A 23,085-nucleotide genomic window follows, 5' to 3' on the forward strand; every position below is an offset into this window, starting at 1 on the left:
TACATGAAAGATCAAAATTTTCTGTAATGTATGGAATTTAATATCTTCAGTTTGATAAATATGTACTAACTTGTAAAGATTTTCTGGCTATATTATGTAGTTTTCAAAACCATTTTTCAAATTTTAATATTTTAAAATACACGGTATGCCACACAAAAACAATGTTGCCAAACAAACGTTTTAAAAAGAGGTAAAATGAGTTGAGGTGCAAAATTGCTTCATGAGACTTCAGCGTATAAAAGTCAAAAGTAACAAGTATAAAAGTAACACACAACTCAGCATCTTGCTGGGGAAAGATGACAAAATGTTGTTTCTGTTGCGGTCGATATCATGTGCTAAAAATAAGAATTTAGCAGTACTTAATATTTTTAGGTAATTTTGTACTTTATTTTTGTGATTACTGTATTCACAAGAAAGTTTTTATTCAACAATTTATTTGGTTGATCGGTGTTTTTGTTTGTTATACTTATCCACTATCGTACTTCACTAATAAGTGTTTGACCTTAAAAGCAAACTTGTATGTTGTGCAATAAGTGAAGATGTGGGTTTTCTGGAAAAGATTGAAACATGAAATTTTTATTGTGAAGGTATTGTGAAATGAAGTGCATGTATGTTCGAGTCCTCTTAGTAAACAAACAACAGCTGTAATCTTTTAACCAGCTATTGATGAACTGTTTTCTTGGTTTAATCACTTTGACAAAATATGCTAACAGAATGCATATATTACTAAGAAAATCTTAAATCATGACTTGTAAACTTGCATTTAACTGACAACTTAAAAGTATATGATCATTAATATGCATGTATGAGCTAAGTATAGAATTGAAAATTCTGCTTATGTTTGAAAAAATGTTGTCCAAAAGAGCTGCAAATTTCTCTACTAAAAATGAGGGGGGGGGGAGAGCAGGGCCTGATTAAAAACTTTTCTGACAGTAGGCCAGACAATCTTCAGTGGCGTGCACAGAAATTTTGGGGCCCATCACAAATACCTTTTCGGGATCCCTCTATATTGTTTGCCCCTATGTCCCTACACATATTTCACCCCTCATTTGAAAAATATCGGCCCCCTTCGAGCTTGGTCCTGGGTTCCCCTTGCATGCCCCTGATTATCTGCAATGCTTTTTATGAACAGTGCAACGTAAGAAAATACTGTTGAGTTCCAAGTGCACACCTTGTTGTTTATTGCATATATTGTGAGCTAAAGTCCACTGAGAGTGTGCACAACCTTTTAAGTAAAATATCAGCCAAAAACGGTTGTTTTTGATGGGTAAAAGCAACAATGCTAAAGGTACACTTTAAAAAGGCTATATATTTTATGTAAGATTTTTAACATCATAATATACAAATTAAAACCAAAATTTTCTATATGGCATTTTCTTATCATCCCAGCTATAAGCAAAAGGTCAAATCACTCACATTGATCATCCTTTATCTCAAAAGTCAAATGAGAGCTTAAAATTTCAATTCCTATTTTTCACATTTCAGATGGAGTTTCAATCAAAGGGTTTTTTTAGTAATTTGCAATTCTTGTGGTTCAAAACGTTGGTTAATTATAGGCAGACGTCTCGTTTTGACCGGGACAGTCCCGGTTTCCAGAAAAAAACCTGGCGTCCCGACCGGTTTACTTCATGTCCCGGAAAATGATAAATTAGATTATAGGTGACCATAAAGTGTAAAAATAGTTAACTATAAAGGGATAATTAGCATAATTACTTTTGCATTTGTAAACTTAATGCATACAATTATTAACTTGTGAAGTTTTTTGCAACAAGGTTAAAAACGAAAAAGACTTGATAAAAAAGTCCTAGCCAATAAAAAGTACATGTGAATATCATGGTCAAATTGTTATTAATTTCAACTGTTTCCTCTTTCTTAGTAACTTACAGATATCAACATGCTCCAAACAAAATGTTTAAATATATATGCTTGTGTAGTTTATTATTGGTCCAGGTTTAGCTTCTTAATTAGTAACCATTTATTAATTAGCTTTTAAAACTTCCACTTAACCACTCTAAAAACCAGCCAAGAATATATTCTTGAACTCTTGCAAAGCTGGGCCGGGGGGGGGGGGGGGAGGGAGCATTCTGTTGTCCTGGTTTAACATTTCAGAAATCTGGCAAGCCTAGTTAATTGATTCATTATTATTAATTTAGGCAGGGTATGGTTGGATGATCAAAAGGTGATTGACTATATGTAACGTAGAACGGTAACTGTTAATTGAAACTTAGAAAATCCATTTTGTAATTAAATCACTTTAATGTGATTTTGAAAAATTATTATAATTTTTACTGGAAAATAATTCTGGTTTTGGGTCTTCTGAATTTCAAGAGTTTGAAACTAGGGTCCCATACTGTACCTTCAATTGCCTGTGCAATAAATTTTTGGAGTAGTTATAAAGAAAGAGTTTTAACTAATAGTTTAAGATACAAATACAAATTTGACGACCAGCAAGAGGCTCTTGGCCCAGCTAGACTGGTCCTAATCAATTTATTAGTCCCCAATGAAGATCAATGGCCCTCTTAAAGCTATCCACCCTCTTGCTCGTTACCACCTCTTCCAGTAAGCTGTTCCAAGGTTCCACTACCCTGCTAAAATAATAGTTTTTCCTTATTTCCAGGTTGGCCTGAGATTTGAATAGCTTAAAACAATGATCCCTTGTCCTGCTTTCGATCCAAAAATTTAATCCATCAACATCATTCGTTTTGATGAATTTAAAAAACTGAATCATGCCCCCCTCTGATCCTCCTTTGCTCCAGGCTATACATATTAAGCCTATTAAGTCTGGTATCATAATTCTAAATCTGAAAGTCAAATTACTAGTCTAGTTACCCTTCTTTGCACCCTTTTCCAATACACAAATATCTTTCCTCAGATAAAGCGACCAAAACTACACAGCATACAATAAATAGGGTCTTAACTAAACTCCTATATAAGGGCAGAAGAACCTTCTTAGATTTGTTTGAAATAGATCTATTGATAAACCCAAGCATTTTGTTGGCTTTGTTACTAGCAATGCTGCACTGTTGACAAAAATTGAAGTCCTGATTTATTAAGATACCCAGATCAATAACATTTTGTGCCTGACTAATGATTGAACCCTGTAAACGATAACTTGTATACGCTTATTTCCATAACATAAGTGTAGCACTTGACATTTCCCTACATTAACTGCCATACTCCACTTATCCGCCCACTTAGTAATATAATCTAAATCCTCTTGAAGCTGTTTTACCTGTTCATTTTCTACAATCCTCATAACTTTTACATCATCAGCAAAACAATTCATGCTTCTAGAAATATTCTCATTGATGTCATTCATAAAAATAATAAAAAAGAGAGGCCCTAAAACTGAACCCTGTGGAACCCCGCTTAAAACATCACTCCATTTAGAATGATTTCCCCTCACAACTACTCTTTGTTTCCTTCCAGTCAGCCAATTTCTAACCCAAAGTAAAGTTTTTCCTCCTATTCCTATATCAGCTAATTTGCTGAGAAGAGCAACATACGGTACCTTATCAAAAGCTTTTTGAAAATCAATATAAACAACATCCACACACTTTTTACTTCCTTTTACAAAAAAGGAAGTATTGTATTCGCAAAAAGATTTTCACCCAAAAATTGACCTTAATTTCCATTTTGCTCACCCCCAAATGAATGTTGAGTTTGTTTTTTCAACCCAACCACACGTGGATATGTGTTAATTTCGACGTAAACTCAAGTAGTGTTATAATTTGGCGGACACTTGGCCTCTTTTGGTCGCCAACTTGGTGACTAATTTGATGATCAAAAAAATTTTTAATCCTGTTTTCAATTTGGCCACTGTTGGTGATATTTAGAGAGTAAACTATTGAATCATATTAAAACTGCCAATAATGAGAAAATGACATTAAATTGGAGTAAAAGGAAGTCATGTGATGCAAACATTAGCTTGTTGTTATCGAAAGCCAAGGTAACCTTGTTGTAGAAATGCAATAAATTAGTAGCACACGATTTACCTTTCCTGAACCCATACTGCAAACTAGTCAACAGACTATTAGTCCCTAAGAAATTCAAAATAATTTTGATCAAAGTTTCGAAAATCTTACAAACCACTGAAGTCAGTCTTACAGGTCTATAATTCCCAGCATTACCTTTAGACCCTTTCTTGAAGTGCATCACTATGTCAGGCAGTTTAAAGAACTATTAGTTAACTACTTGCTGATCATCCATTAATTACTATTTCTTGCTAATTGTACTAAGTTTAGAGAAAATATATTCTAGATATAAATTTAAAAAATGAAACCAGTTGACCAAGTGAATCACATGTTTAGTGTGGATAATAACTGCCAGTGTTAGTATGCAAACAGTAGTTTAACTATGAATATTGGTTTACTGTTTTTACTGCAGAGAAAATCTGAAAAAGTGGCAAATTTTCTAGCAACCTTTTTGTTTACTTAAAATTGATGTCAAGAATACGAGTCGGAAACTTTTGCCATTTTAATTTTTATACTACTTTAATTTTGATGTCACATCAGTGATATTTTTCAAAAAATTTAGAAGTGTGTTTGAATTTAGTTATTATAATTCTAATTAACATTTTTTATTAGAACAATCTCTACCACTGCAGTGATAAATGCAAATGCAGGGGGTGAAGGATGGTGGAGCAAATTGTTGCATGTGCGCAAAATCGAGCCAGGAAAGGATTCACATTCAAAGTTGCTATCCGACACAGAAAGAGTTTATGAATTACAAAGTGAGTATTTTTATTGAATTTGATTATAGTGGCCTGGGGCAGATACAAACTACCATTTTAAGTGGGGCTCATGCTTAAGAATGACCCCTTCACCCAAACGAACCTACGGTTTTTGGCACGAAAAATTTCTTAAAATGCTTGGGTGTGGATAAATAGCATGAATTCGCTCAGAAATAGGGTTCTCAATAGGCATAAAGGCTACTAATTAATTTTATTCGCAGTGAAAGAAGAAATTTCAAAAAAAAAATTTCAAAAATAATTAATGAATTGAAAAGACAACTGAAATTTTTTAACGTTTTATTCATACAGGGTTTGAATACAATGTTGACGGATACTATTGTTGATGGTTTAGGGAGGGTCGTGATCCTAAAGGTCAAGATTTAGAAAATTTCTAAGTGGCCGGTGGCCACTAGACCCAAAAAACTTGGTGGCCACCACTGTCGCCAAGTGTTGAAGTACAAATGGGAGAGGAGTTTTTACTACTTTCGTGAAAAAACAAATAAATAGAAATTTACAGAAGTAGATTTTAAAAGCTATTAACATGCATTTTGGGTTTCCCCCCCCCCAAAATAAATAGATAAACAAATCCAGGCCTGGATCTGCAGACCCCGCAATGCGGGAGGGCCCACGTCCTTAAGGGGCCCAACGCCTCAAGAAATAGAAGAAAAAATGTACTAGCACTAAGACTTATTAACGTTACAAATATGCACTGCAGGCCTTTGGGAAGGGGCCCTACAGATTTTGTTGCAAGGGGGCCCAAAGTTTATAGATCTGGGCCTGAATAAATCGATGAAATGTGTCGTCAAGTTTTTTTCAGTAGTTTGCACTGAGATAGGCATCCAATTCTGTTTTTGGAAGCTCAGGTAATTAGTCTTGTCTTCTTCCCTCTTGCGAATGACCAAACATGGCGACTGCGTGAAAAATTTAGGATATGAAAGTAGTTTTAATAATTAAAAACCCTAAAAAAACAATAATTTAGATGAACGAGTCGGTTTATAGCACATTAGCGTCTAAGCAATACGGATAAAATAATATTCTGAAGATAAAATTTGAAAAAAAAATTTTTGCGTTTTGCAAGAAAATAATTATCCAGGGGGGAAAATATGGCACATTTTGCGGAATGTTCAATAGTTTGCATTGTATTGCAATAGAAATCCAATTCTATTTTTGGAAACTTAGGCACTTAAAGAATCTTGTCTACTTCCATCTATTAAGAATGACCAAATATGGCGACTGCACTAAAAATTAAGATTTAGGTTTTGTAGCGTAAAAATAATTGTAAAATCCTTTTTAAACATCAATTTAATTGAACTGTTATAGCTTTTAGCACTTTAGTGTCCTATTATTAAGCCTAAATCTACTCAATTTTGGTTTATACGGCATTTCTGAGGTAATCTAACCCCTGTGTAAAATGAGAGTCTACTGTATCTAATTTAAAAAAAAAAAAGAAAAAGCAGGGTTCATAATTTTTTTGATTTTTTTTTACATTCAAAAAAGTCTGATTTTATAAATTGGAATTTTTTAATTTAAATCAGATTTTAAAAAAGTATTCTAAATTTTGTAGATATTAATTACTTTACATTTATAAACTAATATATTTCATACAATAGATGAAATCATTCAGTTGACTTTTAAAATTAAGATAAGTTCTCTAACTATTCAATACATTTTTTAAAAAATTATAAAAGCGTTATAATGCTTAAATAAGATGTGATTTTGTTTTATGCTTTGCTTAAAGATAACTTTTAAATCATCATGTAGGTTTTTAGTTTAAAATTATTTTTCTTAACAATTATTGTGTGTTTAACAATTATTTTTCTTAACTATATTAGTTATGATGTATTAGAAAAACTGCAAATTTCAATTTTGTTCTGAACTGTAATCTTGGAGGAAAAGCAATTTATTGCAAGAGTAAAAAATCTGTTACACACAGAGAAAGAGGGACCTATGTAGCTGTGCCTGTTGATGTTGAGGTAGTATAATGCAGTGTAGTTAAATTCAGAGCAATACATTAAAATGCAAAATTACTGTATAAAAATAAAATCAACTGATTTTAATTAATGATTTTCTTTTAAAAAATGCTTAATTCAAATCAATAGATTTAAATCAACGAACCCTGAAAAGAAGGTTGTCAATACATTAAAAAAACTTCTCTTTTACAGTTCATGATGTGAAACCTGATTGCATTGAACCATATTTGAAAGAATAGTAAGTAGTCTAAAAATAAGTGTCTTATATGCTATTTAGTAATTAATACTGTCATGTTTGATTATATGTTTAAAAATTTTACCATACGTTTAGCTCTATATATTTAAAAGTATTTTTTTTTTTTTTACTTTTTCTTTCTCTTTAACATTTGAATTCTAAATTGAAGTAGTTCAATGTGCTAATTTTTTTCAGGATAACATTTTGTAAAATGTTTGCAGATAATTTTTTGAATGAATACATTTTTTTCCATGAGAATTTTACTTGGTATTTACCTTTTGGTGGATGTTGCAGTGTCGAAAAACTTACTATGTCTTTATTTTTATTTTTTTCGCACAAAGCTTTATGTGGATCAATTTTGTGAAGTATTACGAGTAATTATTGAAGCATTGTAAGGGAATCTTATGTTTGTTAAAGTATAAAATAATTTCATTAAGGTAAAAAGATAAGCTGTTTTTTTCCCCAAAAAAATAATTAAAAAAGTCACTCAATCTGTTGATTTCAACAATTCTTATCTTAATCTGGAAAATTTTATTAAAGTTTTTATCACAATGCATCTTATAGCCAAGAATCTCATACCTGAATTTTTTTTAATTACTATTTCTTTGTATGAAATATGAACTATTTATGTAACATGAACTATAAAATCTAAAGCTTTTTTTCTGCAGTAGCAAATAGTAAGATTTTTTAATGTATTTTATTATTAAGTTCTTTTTCTGCTTTTACCTCCAAAAAATCTTCGTCAATGATATGTTATTTTTTTATTTAGGTTTTAATTTTTACTTAATCTTAAAGTGTCTTAATAGTGACACTCCTAATATAATTCCCAAAGTGAACCCCCCCCCCCAAAAAAAAAAAAAAAAAAAAACACTTTTAAAATTTGTAATGCTTTTAATTATCAGCTTCAGAGGCTTGTTTTAGAGAGGAGCTTTAGGGCACTTTATCTTATTTCTTGAAATCCTATTAGTTTTAATTTTATTTGATCAGATAAAAACAGCTGAGGTCTGTTTCTATTGGAATTCAAAATATAATCTGGTAATATAATTTTCTTTCACTGAAGCACAAGTGTATATGTTTTCTGGATATTAAAATCATAGTTTAAGTCTATATTTTAGGATTTGCTGTATAAGAGCTGAAGCATCATAGGAAATCCAATTATTTGTTAATTTAACTAGCTTGAGAAAAAGATTCAAGAAGTTCATTCTTGATTGATAGAATCTAGTCAAAAGAAAGGTTGATTACTTATAAATGAAGGTTTTGTTCTGATATTTGTGTTAAGTTTGTAATGCTTATTTAAACTTATGTAAACTTAAGAGATTTAGATAAAATGAATTTTTTTATTAAAAAAAATAGATTTAAATCATTTTTTCACTTTAGCTCTAGAAATTCTTTTGAAAATTCTAAATTTCACTAGTTTTGCATTTTGCTTAGTACAATTAATGTGTGTTTTAACTGTTGTTAAAATATCTTTGTTTTTATTCAGTTGTAATTCAAAGTATTAATTTTCTAGTGAAACATATACTGGTACACTGCAGCAAAAATCGGAAACCACAGAATTGGTGGGAAGTTGGAGAGTAGAAATTGGAAATCAAGATCAATTTAGTAATAGTGCTTTTAAAAATGTTCTCATGTAAATAAGCAATAACTTGTGTTTTTCTCTCAATGATACTTAAGTTCATAGGTAATCTTGCTTGAAAACACTTAGCATTATAAAAATACTTTGTTCATTCTTTTGTTTTTTGAGCTAACAATTTCATTAATTTCATTAATACCATTTATTCAATGCAATATAAAAGTGCAAGTAGCAATAAGAATTGCCATTTTAGTTTCAAGGTTAATACTTTATTTTGATTATAATTCATTTTTAGTATTTTTTTCTTTTAATACACAAAAAAGTAAACTTTTTTTTTCTTTTTTTTGCACATTATGATATAACATATTTTAAAGGATTTTCTTTTGTGATTTTCTTTTTTAAAATATTATCTTTCTATGAGGTGACCAACCAATAAATCTTTTTTTTTTCTTTTAATTTGTACTGAACACATATAATGTTGTAACCAAGAGTACTTGCTTAAAAAAAAAGTGGCGTTTTTTTTTTTTTTTTGTTAGTACAGAATGACCATTCATATTTGAAATTTGTTTCCCTTCAAAAAAAAAAAGTATGCGCACAGGAAGAATACTTCAACTTTATTTTCTTCTAGTTTTAATATATTGAAAAAAGCATTTAATGCAGTAGCTTATAGAGTAATTTATTTCGGGATTAGCCCACGCAAAATATGAGAGCTTAAAGTTTAGTGAAATTCAAGTTTAAAATATAAGTAAATCTTTATTCACAAGAAATAGTTTTAACTTTATTTCGGGAGGGGTCCTGGGCTCCTTCAGGAGCTTCCTCAAATATATTCTTGATTGGATTTGAAAAAATTTCAAATTTTGACAAATTTACATGTTTTAAGATGCTCTTAATACGCTTTAATCATTTTTTGAGAACTGTCTAGGTAGGTTTGTGAGTAAATTAAAAATAAATAAATAAAAATGTGCTCTTTTAAAAAGAAAAATGCTTATCATGACATCAAAAAACTTGAAAGCTGAGCTTATTTTGTTTTGGTTTAAGCTTTGTTTAATATTTATATATATATATTTTTTTTTTAATCTGATTCAAAGTTCAGCAAGCTCGTGGTGTCACATGCATTAGTCAAATAAATACATAGTTTTTATTCTAAAGCAGGGCATAGATCTCTCTGTCACAAAGGAAGATGTTCAAGGGAATATGTTCAATTCATAATACTAATGAACTCTAAATAAAAGAGCTCTTGTGTTAAGTCCATTGAGTTTTGCTGAAACTGCCCAGCTGTGTTTAATAAGTAAAATTTCAGATGGCAAGAATTCACTGTTTACTTATGCTTGCAGCCTTTTTATATTTACATACCCTTTCATGAAAATGTATCCTTTCTGATAGTTGTTATGCCCAGGGAGGCTAAAAGAAAGGAGCTTCAACTCCTTTGGCAACATGGGGAAAATGTGGCATGATTTTTTCATCACCGCTGGTGGCGCATCAGTGCCATGTCGTACTCTGTCTAAATTACCTTTAGTACTTCATAATTAATTGTCTTGCTTGCTCATTTGTTGATTATTAATTTTCAAAAATCTAATGAAATGCAGATTTTAATAACTTATGCAAAAAAAAAAAAATCTGTTAATTCAAACAATAATATGAATTATTGCTTGCTGAACTAGAGAAACATTTTTTTTTTAATCATTGCTAAACTATTTTTGTTTTGAAAATGGGTTCATCGCAATTTTTGTCATACACGTAAGTTCTCTGTGCAACTTTAGAAATATTCTAACAATTAAATTATTTTCACATCAATTGTTTTATCAATAATATTTATTTTTATTTTACTAATCAACTGCTTTATCCATATGAAACATTATTATTTCACCCTCTTTTGTAAGATTTTTTATTGAAGAAAGGAATAAAATTGCATTTTGTTTTCTGAGAGTTTATGCAATCATTATGCTAAATTACAAAGTTATTCTGAGATTAGGTTAATCACAAAATTTTTCAAACAAAATAAATTCTACATATAAACTGAAAAACATCCAGGCAACCAATTAAATTATCTTCCAATTAGTTGTCATGCTAATCATTTAGTTTCTCAGATAATATGACTGCTTCACAAAAATAAATAAATTAATAAAAAATAATAAATTAAATAAAAAAAGGTATAAAATTTAAAATGAATCTTCAAAATAGGATGAAACTAAAGACATTCTGGCTTTCAAGATTGTGTCTTTAAAGTGCCTTCATAGTAAAATTAGCTTAATATTTTCAAATTATTTGACAATATATTAAAAAACACACTTGTTCACAATGCTAGACTAAGGGAAAAGCACATAATCATAGCTAGTTATGGGGGAATAGTGCCCTCTAGCGGAATGGAATTTTGTCACCAAACTGGGATCATGGAGATTCGTCTCCTCCCTTCTACTCCCTGGTTATGCTATTGCCAGTTTTATGTTGCAAGCCTATTTTTGAAATTTTTCATCTGCATGTACTTATTGAATTCAGAATAACGATGCACATGCAATAAATAGTTTCTTATTTGATTGCAGTTCATATATGGCGTTACAACAAGGGTTATGTGAATGCAAATGAGGTTTTGTCATTATGCCGGCAAGATGAGCAGCTTCAGTCGTTGACAAAGAGTCTAGTCAAAAATATCACATCACGAACAAATCAATACATGTTGCCTTTCAGCTACTGGGGGGATCCAGAACCAAAGGACCGACAAAGCATGTATGAAATTAGATCCTATGTATTAAAAGTAAGTTTTCTGTTTTTTTTTTTTTTTAATTTAGTCTCTTTTATTATTTTATTTATTTATTTTGAATTTAGTCTTTCTTATTAGTAAATTATATAATGGACAACTTCAAAAAATTTTCATTTGACAAATTTAAGTGTTTTGTATTTATTAAAAAAAGAATGCAATTATTTATTAAGAATGAAAGACTTTTATATTGTTTATAATATTTAAAAATTACTATTAACCTTTTAAAAAAAATAATGCTAAAATAAAATTCATCAACCAAGGCATTATGAAGAGCTACCTTTTTATTAAAATTCAATGTTAGAGCACCAATCATAATATGAAAGACAAATTAAAAAGTTGTAGCAAGTTTTATTTTAATTATTTTTCTAAGAAACTAGTTTAAGTTTTTCTTCAATAAGTTTAATAGAAGGAAATAATTTTGATATTAGTCATATTTATCCTGAAATGAACACCTTAAATCCATAGAAATCTAAATAAGAGTATTCTAGTGGCTATCACTGTGTGTTTCTTTTATTCACACTAAACAAGCTATGTAACTATTTTAGAAGACCAGCTTCTGCATTTATTTTGCTTTAACAACAGTGTTTTAACTTGTTTGGTTATTCAAATATACAGTTTTGAGGCATATCCAAATTGAAAATGGTTTAACATATTTCTGATTCAATTATTCAAACTGCCTTGACAGCAAGTTTAGTGTTTTTAATGCAATTAATGTTTCATGAAAATATTTCTGTTGTTACAATTTTGTTATGTTGTAAAAAAAAAGTCTTTGATTAGATGTAGTGTTTTCCCTAGATCTGAAAAGAGGCAGGTCGCTTCCTGATCAAAGGGCACTATTTCAATGAAAAAGGGGTTTTCTTAAAAAAAATTCTGTTGTATAAAAGTTAAGTTTTGTAGTATAATTTTTTCACCCCCCATTCTAATAGACAAATGGAACAAAATAGTTACATTTTAAAGCTATGCTTGAGTGAGTTTTTGCCTTTCGAACCAGAGAAAATTTGCTTTTATGATCGAGTGTTAATAAATTTTGAAAGGGCAAGGTGGTGCAATGATAATTGCAAATAAAGAGGGCAGGGAGAATCCAAGATAGCTTGAAAGGGAGCAGGGCACAATGCCCATGTAAAAATGTCTGAGGAAAGCAGTAAGATGTGTACACACACACATATGTAGGCGCAGGTGTGTGTGTGTGTGTGTATTGTTACAACTCTATTTGTAATATACTTTATTTTTACAAAAACAAATGTTTTCAAACATTACAAAGCAGCCACTCTAAGTTTTTTTATAATTAAAGTCTGAAAGTTGGTCTATTAATGGTATTCTTAATAATTTTTGAGTGCATGTAACTCTAGTTGGTAAAATGTTCACCATAATGAACAACTACAAAGATTTGTAATACTGTGTACACACAATCTTCAAGCACTACCAAAAAATACTTTTTCTTTTTGCTTCTTTAAGAGGTGAAGTTGTTCAAAGGAGAGTGTCTAGTCCTAATAATAATTTCCTGATGATTTTCCTGGTTTTCTTATTAGTAGGCAAATGCATGGCAGCACATTTAGAAGTTCTCTAGGAAGGCATTCTTCTGAAAATTTTTAAGACAAGACACTTAAAATTAACTCTCATCAAAAACAAGGATGATATTAAAAATTTTTTTTAAAAAATCCATTTTTCAATTTATGTCAGTAGAATCTCTTTATTATCTGTTTTGTTCTCAAAATGTAACTTTTTCTAATTTATGTCAATATCATCTCAGTATTATTGCTCTTAGCAAATCACTACAGATACTGCCAGTAGGAATATAAAAATTAAATTATTTCTAGTATTCTCATTCATGTTATTTTGTCATTTCTTTTACGTTTGTTTAATGTTTATACTCTTCCTGTTTTAGCCTGGTACTATGATAGAATGGGGAAATAATTGGTAAGCTCAATTGCTTTTCTGCTTGTCTTTAAATTGTGTGCAGTTAGAGTTTTTCATTAGGGAAAAAAAATCTGTTGTAGATACCATAAGACATTTTTTTACACTTAATAATCTTCTTGTTTTTCCTTTTCCTTGTTGTCCCATCCCCTAGACAAAATTTGAATAATATGTGTAAATTTTACATTTGTACTGGCTTGCAAGATTCGACTTAATAAGTGGTGGGGTCCTCAGATAAAAAAAAAAAAGGTTGGTTGTTAAACTGTTTTTCCTATACCTATAAAAACTATATTAAACTTAGCAGCTGCTGCTCGGCAGCGCCCGGAAGTGCTTATGCAATTGTTCATTTAATTGCTTCTCTCACTCGTTCGCTCGATCTTACAATATTTTAGTCCAGGTTAACACTATCACTACCAGAATATGTACTCAGTCAAGAAAAAAAAATAGTGTTCAGCTCTTTGGAATTGAAAAAATTATGACAAAACTCGTATGTTTCATTTGTACTTCAGAAGTAGTGTTATATTATTCAGTTGGTGAATTCTCACAGTATTATGTCATTTGCTAGTTTAGATTGATTTAAAGTTAGTATGAAGACATTTTGGTTTTTCCTATTCTATCTTTATTAAGATTTTGTTAACTGAAATTCTTGGCCCTATAGTCATCAGTTTTTTCCAATGCCAAAGAACTGGTGAGAAAGAGAAAGTATCTAGAGTCAAGTTGGAAATTCTTCAAACAAAAGCAGAAACAAATCAATTGTAGTGTAGTACATAGAAGATACAAAATATTAGATTAAATATCAGACATCAAGGCTGCTAAAGCTGTTTTAATTGTCAACCTATCGAAGCTGCCTCGTGGCACCGTGCTGCAACTTACGGTCATGTCCGGAATAAAGTCCCATTACTTTTTGGATAGACCTTATATTATATATATATTTGGATAAAACTCTTTAAATTTTGTCCTATAGTTAGCAAAAATGCTTTTGTTTTATAATATTAAATTGAATTGTTATGTGTACAGGGCCAGAGGAGTTACATACAGGAAAAGTAGTGCTGTTGCTGGGTTTTTCTCCCAAATTGGTCAACTATATATGGTTCATCATATCTGGAGTAAGTATTATAAGCCTATGTTTAAGTTGAAAATGTTTATGTATCTAAAAGTTAGCAAACAATTGTTTTGTTTTTGCTGAGTTAGAAATTATTTTAAGCTTTTGCCCTCATGCCTATTTTATTCAATTCTCATTTATTTGCCAAAAAGTTGTGCTGAAATGAGTTGATTTGATTTCCTAAAATCACTAATTAACTTTAATGTTCCGTCAGAGGGGATATCCATATGTTATGCTAGTATTACAACATCGCCTATCAGAGGACAAAAGGACACAAAGGATAAGTACTAGAAGAATTAGACACTATTGAGGTACTTTTCCTCAAAAATTATTTCTGTTCAATTGACAGAAAAGTCCCTACTTTGCATGAAGTTGTGGTGGTTGCTAGGCATTTGTTTTGCATGCACTGAGAAGAACAGATTTAATTTTACGAGCAGTTTTTCCAATTTTGCATTTCCTGTTAGATATGGACAAAGCAATCATTTGTGATGACATTACCCAAGTCTAACGTTCCCCCTTTTCCACTCAGATTGTTAATTGGAAACATTTTTTACATTACCATAAATTAGGAAACATGTTATCTTTTTTCTACTAATGAGGTTTAATCGAAGAAGTCATCAATTAGTTGAGAGTTTTATAAATTTTTATCTTGTAACTAAGCCCCCCCCCCCCTGCTGCTTCTTCCATGGCCAAAAAGCGATGGGGTACTCCTGACGAAAAATGCTTCCACTTAATAAAATAATTATTAAATAAAAACAAAAAACCCGACTGCATAAAAACCAAAAAAACTAAAAAGAAAAACATATGATCCCAGTAGTTCAGAATGTTATTAAGTATTACTGAGTAACTACAGCATTGACATAGTTTTATAATCAATACTCACGTAAGACAAATCATAAATTCAAAAGCAGAATAGAAGGATCAACAGTCGGGGGCCTGTTCAAATTTTACAGGGTTCTTTGATTCAAAAAGGAATGGGCCCCGACTGTTGATCCTTCTATTATGCTTTTGAATTTATTATTTGTATGTGAGTATTGATTATAAAACTATTTCAATGGTGTAGTTATTCAGTAGTACTTAATAACATTCTACACTACCGGGCTTATACATCTTTCTTTTTAGTTTTTTTTTTTTTTTGGTTTTTATGCAGTCGGGTTTTTTGTTTTTATTAAATATTTTTTTTACTCTTTTTAGTTAATTTTCATCGACTTAGTTATTATTATTATAAAGCAACTACATGTGCTTGACCTTTAGCAAAAATGCACGAACTTAAGTCAACAACAGCTACATAAACAGCCTGTATAACTCATGATGACGTGAGTTTGAAAATGTCGTCGGTCAAATCTTTCTCGCAAAACTAAAAAAGCCCGTCAAGAAAGTACACATTGCGAAAGTCAGTCCCTTGAACCACAACAAAAACAAATGCAACATGTTAGAGATGAAAGTTGAATTAGTAACTAAGAAAGAAAAAATTCAGGCAGTGGAAACTCTCCCTGCATTTGTTGCAAGCTCATTATTTGTCATGTGATCAACCAACCGGTAAGCTTTGTAAGGCATCCAGATATCCAGTTTGTTTTATTTATATTTATTCCATTTCTTTGTCACAATATTTTTGTATACAGTGAATCTTAACATTGCCATGAGCCTGCAAGATTTACTAAGGGAACTTTGAATTAGCACTTAAAATCATTTTTTCAAGCGCACACATATATATTTTTTAATCCGTTAACTGAGTATGAGGCAGTATTTTGTCATGTACTGCAATGGGCATGAGGAGATAATTTTTCACACTATAAAGTATTTTTTTTTTTTTTTTTGTCTCCCATTTTGGAAAAGAGAGTTTAACAAAGGTTTTTTCCTTGGTTAATAAATTCAAGAAACTGAAGTTTTCATATAGTATTATTAATTTTCGGTTGAAGTGTAAAAAGCATTGCTTTGTTTCCTTAAAATATTGTAATGATTTAAAGCTTTTGTGATTTTCTATTTGATACTCTATTCTCAGCATTAGTTGGTCAGCCTATCTCAAGACAGATTGCATTTTTTATTTTAAATTTTTACTAAGTGTGCATTCTCGGGCTAGCTACTAATAGCCAGTGTCGTTTTTGGCAAGAGGGCCAGATTATACTTTATCTGTTTTATGCAGTTTAGCATTGATAGGGCATGGTCCTGTTGCTAACAAGTTTAGTATGAACTGCGGATGATTGTAAAAACATTGAGACTCTTTAATGTTTGCATGGAACTGGTTCATACTGATAAACTGGATTTCTTTCAGGCTATAAAGATCTCCTTAGTAGAAAAGAATTTCGTGAAGCTGCTTGGAGAAAACCAGGATGGGATGAATGTGTTGCATACACTGGTTTGTTCAATATTATTTTTACTTACTTGATTTTGTAATTGTTGATCTCTATGATAAGATTTTGTTTTTCAATGTACGTTTGTAATATCAAACTACTGAAAATGTGCCACTCTTTGTTGCCTTCAAAAAGTTTTCTATATGAAAAATGCAATGAATATTGATTTGAATGTAAATTTTCAAAGTTGTTGAGAGTATGTTAATTTTAATTTAAGTGCGATTTATTGAATGCATTAGGGCTAAAAGAAATTATAAAACATTTTTTTTTTGTTGTTGTTGTTTTAGAATAAATGTATTGTTTTAGACAAATCCCTTTCACAAAACAAACCCTTTACAGATTACTTATTAAGTGTTTTTATCCATCGTACACATTTTATTGTTAAAATGGCGCCACATTGCACATAATTAAATTCTACAAGTTACAATGGCAAGCAAAACGATTGTCTAGAACAGCGTTTCTTAATTTCTTTGATCAGTAGAACCCTTTTAAATGCTCACTTTTTTCGTAGAACCCTTAGTTTTTTGTCAATAATTTGCAGTGGCTTAGCCAAGGTTCTGTTTGAGAGGGAGCCCAGGTTCTTATCTAAAAGGCACTATCACATTAACTATTTGTCGTTAATTGATAATTAAATAGATTTCATTATAGACCGTGGTAATTATTGCTAACTGCTAATTATTATTTATTATTATAAAACACCAAAACATTCCTATTTTCAAAGGTGGCTGGTGTCCCAAAAAAGTGTGGGGGGGGAGCAGGTTTAGTGAACGACACACCCTTAAAGCTAAATTGTTTTCTTCAAAGATTGGGCAGTTGAGTTTTTGCGTTATTATTAATGAATTGACCTTTTTCCAACAATTCGAGAAACATGCTCAAAAAGCGGGACCAGATGACCACAGAAGATTCCCTCCTACAAAATCGAAATTCTGTTTTATTTTTATGAAATAATGACATGAAAAAAGCATAAAACAATCACTTATTAAGTCAGTTCTTTCTTTAAACACGTAAATAGATCATCTCTATCGTTTTTCATTCGACCCTTAGTTTTGAACTTCGAAAAGTGGAGGAGCAAAGTCCCTTTACTGTTGAAAGTGGGAGGGTAATTGCCCTTCTTGCCCCCTCGTACGAGCCGCCTATGCCTATTTGTGATTCTGAGTATTTTTAAAAGGGATAAATAACCTCAGAATTTATGCATGAGTTATATGATTAAAATATTTTCTTATTTAGGAAAAGAAATACTGATGTGTTTTACCTACAATAATGTTAATAATTCACTTAACTTTACAAGGAAAAAGTTTTTAAAACTCTAAAACTAAAATGTCTCTTATTTTACAATAATTTTTAAAGTTATTTATAAATCGGAGACTTGGATGTTACTGTATGTTATGTTGACTTAAATTGGCCCTCACTCGTTAAATGTTAAAATTGTGCTTTCAACTGCTGCCATAGATACTGGGAGAGAGTGGCTAGTATTAATAAAAGAATATTTAAAATTTAGGTCATAAACCGTAATTTTAGGCATTGTTTGGTAATGATGCAGGAAAGAGAATTTGAGATATCCTTCCATAAGTTTTTCAACATTGAAGTCACTTTAAAACTATCTTTGGTGATATTAGGGGAACAGTAGCTTCTTACAGAATTTTTTCGAAATTGAAGTGTTTAAAAGAGGGAAAGAGGTGCTTTATATTGGAAAAATTTTGAAATTGAATCTTAACAGCACAATTTCAGGTGACAAATAAAATTATTTCCATAGTGGCTAACACGAATGGGTAACAAAGCTCAGATAAACACACGAAAGTAAAAGTAAATTTATTTTTAATTTTGGAACCCTGGGGTTCTGTGGAACACAATTTAAGAAACACTGGTCTTGAATGATTGAGCCTAGAAAAGATTTCAGCCTGTGACTCATGGGCCTTATGTGACCTCCAAATGCAAATTAAATTATTTAATGATAAAATCTTACAAAAAATTGCATTTTTTACTAAATTTGTACACTACACAAAAGTTATTTACAAGGTATGTATAAAAAGTAATGACACTGAGCTGCGTTCTAAGAATTTATTGCAAATATTAATACTCGCATCCAAAAATCTAAAAAAACATTCAAACGTAATATTTTGAAAATTCCATTGGTTTTTCCTTTATTTTCCATTGTACTAAATTTTTATTAAAGTACAAAGTGAATATATGCTTGACTACAATTTTTAGCTTATTTTTAATTTTCAATGCTTGAAACACGCATGTAGAGGCATTAAAAATATCTTGAAACATTTATATGTAATACTTATACATAGTAATTATTAAAAGAACATGAACATATTTCTTATTACTATCATTTAGTATGAAACTACGAAAAGTTGATGCATAATGAGTGAAGTATGATGTTATAATTACTGTTTTTTAATACTAATTGTGTAACTCTTTTCAGTTCCATTGATCCGGGAAATGAGAAGTCGTTGGCTTCGTCCTACTTCTTTCTCTCCGATCAAATGAAAGAAGATTTTGCAGGCCTTATCCTTCATCGGAAGTGCAGCAAATCTGCAGTGCAATTTTGTGGTGTCTTAGTTTCAGAAACAGCACAAAAGAAAAGAAAACAAAAAGAAAAAAGCTTAGGGAAGGCAACACTTTTATAGGTGCATTCAATAGGGTTTATGCCAGAAATACTTCAAAGCACTGCTTTGAAACCAGTGTGATAAAGGAAATATGTGTTTTTCTTATACGTAAAATACTGATTTTAATTTTGTCCCTAAAACTGATAATTTTTTTTAAAATGTGATAGACCATATTGTTAAAATCAGTAATACTACTAATATTGCCATGCTAAGCACAAAAGCTATACCTGTACTTTTCAACGAAGAGTTATTTTCCAGATGGTTCTTTGCGACATATTTTACCTGAATACAATGTTCTACTGTCATTTAAGAATGGGAAATATTTGTAAAAAATTTCTGAAAAAGACCTGAATCAAATATAGAGGTATAAAACTTTAAAAAACAACTTCTCAGTTTGAGCTTGACTGCAAATACCACTTTTGTGCTTAGCGCAGCAGAATAATGTAATATTTATCAAAGCTGTTAATTATTGATTTTAAAATTGATTATTTGTGATTACGGTTGAAAGATTAAACTATTGCAATCGAATTTATGTTGTAAAAAAGTTGATAGAGTAAATTTGATTCTCTATAAATGTAAAAAATGAATTTCCGTTTTCAGGGAATTGAGGTGCATCTGTCTTTTGTACTCTGGTACTAAAAACAATTATTACCAGTAAAATGTAGTCTTTATTAATAGTATAATGTATGATATCAGAATGTAAATGAGTTTGATTACTTTCAACTTAAAATTGCAATTTTAAAGTTCTAAAAAAATTAAGTTTAAGTGTTATTTTTACTTTTCTTTATTTTTGTGCTGTAACATCCAAATTTGTAAACTTTCATTAATTGCAAACAAAAAAGAGACTTGTGTTAGAAAGATGTAGAGCTTGATAATGTGTGGCAAGTTTTATATCGTTATGGTCAAATATTCGCATTTGCAATTAATGCTTGTATTTTTAGTGAATTTTATTACATAACTTTATTTTCATTTTATCTTCTTTTCTACTTATTTTAAAGAAAATCAAATTGTTAATTATGCATTTCAAGAGATATATTTTCCTTTTTTTAAATGGTGATGTAAAATGTGCATATTTTATACATTTGGCAGCTGTGTCAGCTAATAGTATTAATGGATGCTGATATTTCAAATCGTTAGAACTTGCTGTAAGGTTAAAAGCTCTACAAGATGTTGGGAATACAAATTTATTGTTTGTTTTTTGTTATAATTAGAGGCTATGTCAAAAATTTATTTTTCATGTAAACGATTGAATATTTCAAACTTATTTGCATCCTAACCTATCATGCTCAAAGTCTTGATATTTTACTGAATTTTGCAGTGACTGTAGTGTAAATTGAGCCTACTCAAGTCTTGGAAGAAGCTAATGCAGTTTTGAGATGTGAGTTTTTGTATCTGCCTCTCAACCTTTTGGTATGAACTCTAACCTCTGGAATGTACAAAAGCTGTGAGATCCACAGTTTTCTTTATTCTTGTACCTGATATAAAACACGATTTTTAAAAAAATCAAAAAATCCCGATTGTGTGATACAGAGAATGGTGCTTTGTTAAATTTTTAAGAGAATTTTAAATACAATTTTATATAAATTGGAAGCAGCATTATGTAACGTAATGGGATGTAATGACCATTTGTATGAAAGTAGCATTTACAGTGCCAGTTTTTTTTTAAATTTTTAACATAATTGTGTTTTTAATCATAACCTTCTGAATTTCTTTTCAATATTGTTGTACGCTCAAGTTGTGGGGGGGGGGGGGAGTTATGCATCTAAAGGTTCTCTTTGAGTTATAGCAGTTTGAAGTAAAAAATATTTATTTTTATAGTTTTAATAATGAAAACAAATTGTCATGTGAGTAGTATTTTATTCTTAAGGATGGTTGGATAACAAAGCAAAATTTGATGCATTTCATTTTCTTCCAAGATACAAATTTCAAGGTGCTTTGTAAAATGTTACCTTCCTTTTCAATTTGTCAAAATAGAACTGGTGCCAGAAAATCATTGTTTTATAGAAATCTAGTGTGGTGTAAAAAATGTAAAAATGAATAAAATGTTTTTCAATTAACATTGCTCTGATGAATTTACTCCTTGTTTATCTATACGTATTTTCATATGAATTCACATTTTAACATTTCTCTTATGTCCTGAAAAAGACCGACTGTTTTTAAAAACTTATAGCAGGGAACGGTAAATAATAAAAAAATAATTCTTGCAGAAAATTCATGTAGTGGGCCGTAAATCCCCCCTCCCCCCCCAGTTTCAAATTTTAATTGCAAATTTTTGCAGCAGATGGCGCTGCAGATGGTAAGCCCGTAAATCAAAAATAAGATGGAAAATTACACCATAATTTTTCAAAAAAATGAACAAAAGAACAAAGCAATATTTTCAAACAATCGTCGGCTGTGTTCCCATGTCGCAATCGGAGGAAAAACCTGTGAATTTCAATTCATCTTTTTTGATTTACCGGCTTGCTATGTGCAGCGCCATCTATTGAAACATTTTTGAACTAAAATTTGGAACTCTGAGGGAAAAAATTTAGCGCCCACCTCATGAATTTTCTGCAAGAATTTCTTTTTTATCATTAACCATTCTCTTGTTATCAATTTTTGAAAACATTCAGTCTTTTTTAGGACACCCTGTGCATCTATCTTATTTATTTTAAAGCTAATGCTGTTATATCCTTTTCATAAAATAGAAGCAGCCTTGTCAGAGATGTTATGTTTGCTGAAAAATTTACATACAGTAAAACCCCTCCCAATAGACACCCCTCCTTATGCGGAGAGTTTTTATTCCCTGAGAGTAAGGCATTAAGCCCAAAGTATAAGAACTCTGTTGAAATTTAAAACTATGTTATATATAAAATTGAAGAACCCTGTCATGCATTCACCCCTCTATTACGAACTAAATATTTGTCCCGTTAGTGTTTGCTTCAGATGGGTTTTACTGCATATGAAAAAAATTCGACCACATCTTTAATAGAAAACTATAAATAACAATTCTGCTTAATGTTGATTAATGCAAGCATTAAATTGAACTAATTATTTAATGAACCAGCAAATTAAGTTTATTAAAGAAAAACTGAATTGTCAATGCAATTAAAAATATACATGGAGGTGAACGATCGAATCCGTAACTGGATTTAGACTTAAGGGGGCTGTGGGCTATTTCAGATTTGGGCCCCCCCTTTTTGTCATACGAAAAACTTGGTTAAATGCCAAACAGGCCATTCTTTCACAGCGTATCGTTTTTGCCGATACAGAAACTATAGCTGCTAACATGATAATTCCGGAAACTTACACAGAAAATTATGGAGATTTTTGCATGAATAAATCTAACGTATAAAGTTTGAGTATAAAAGGGATTTCTTAAATTGTGTCGATATAGGACTCAAAATTTAAATTGAAGTTACTATTTTTAACATTTCTTGCAGCAGGTAACAGTTCGTACGCTCCTTCAAAACTCCTCCAATACTCCTTCATTTAGTAAATTTTTTTGAAGGGCCATTCAAACTTCTTCATTTTGATTTTAACTCCTTCAAAACTCCTTCTTTAGTCCAAGACTGCATAATCTTCCTTCATGTGAGCAATTTAAAATTCAATAAATTTTTGTTGCAAGGATGAGGGTATAAGAGCTATTTTAATGTAGTTATTTCGTATATTTATTTTTTCATAAATATGTGCTTATAGAAGTCTTAGAAGTTGGAGGTGAAAATACTATTAAATGACTTAGACATTTCATAAGTGAAGTAACACATGCTAAATAGCCTATTTTCTCAAGTTTTATTATTATTGTTTTCCCCTCCACCACAGCCTCAGCCATAAAAGTCAGTTTGTTTAATTATTATTT

The 23,085-nt window shown here is 30.5% G+C and overlaps 1 protein-coding gene across 1 annotated transcript; it reads left to right on the forward strand.

Moving 5' to 3' along the window:
- Nucleotides 1–270: 270 nt before the first annotated feature.
- LOC129225340 (protein NipSnap-like) lies at nt 271–21,306 on the forward strand. Its single transcript, XM_054859912.1, has 9 exons — nt 271–372; nt 4,587–4,732; nt 6,895–6,940; nt 8,448–8,539; nt 11,051–11,262; nt 13,154–13,185; nt 14,200–14,288; nt 16,557–16,640; nt 19,064–21,306. Exons 1-9 carry the CDS (start codon nt 305–307, stop codon nt 19,126–19,128), a joined length of 834 nt encoding a protein of 277 aa, XP_054715887.1. The 5' UTR covers nt 271–304; the 3' UTR covers nt 19,129–21,306.
- The last annotated feature ends 1,779 nt before the right edge of the window (nt 21,307–23,085 follow it).

Source organism: Uloborus diversus, chromosome 1 (assembly GCF_026930045.1).
Source record: "Uloborus diversus isolate 005 chromosome 1, Udiv.v.3.1, whole genome shotgun sequence".
Classification (NCBI taxonomy): Eukaryota; Metazoa; Arthropoda; class Arachnida; order Araneae; family Uloboridae; genus Uloborus; species Uloborus diversus.

Bases quoted from the DNA above. Each gene is read 5' to 3' on its own strand.
- LOC129225340 (XM_054859912.1), top strand. From the start codon at position 305: ATGTTGTTTCTGTTGCGGTCGATATCATGTGCTAAAAATAAGAATTTA. The intron at 6,941-8,447 runs GTAAGTAGTCTA...TTAATTTTCTAG, and splicing joins GAACCATATTTGAAAGAATA to TGAAACATATACTGGTACAC. The intron at 13,186-14,199 runs GTAAGCTCAATT...TTATGTGTACAG, and splicing joins ATAGAATGGGGAAATAATTG to GGCCAGAGGAGTTACATACA.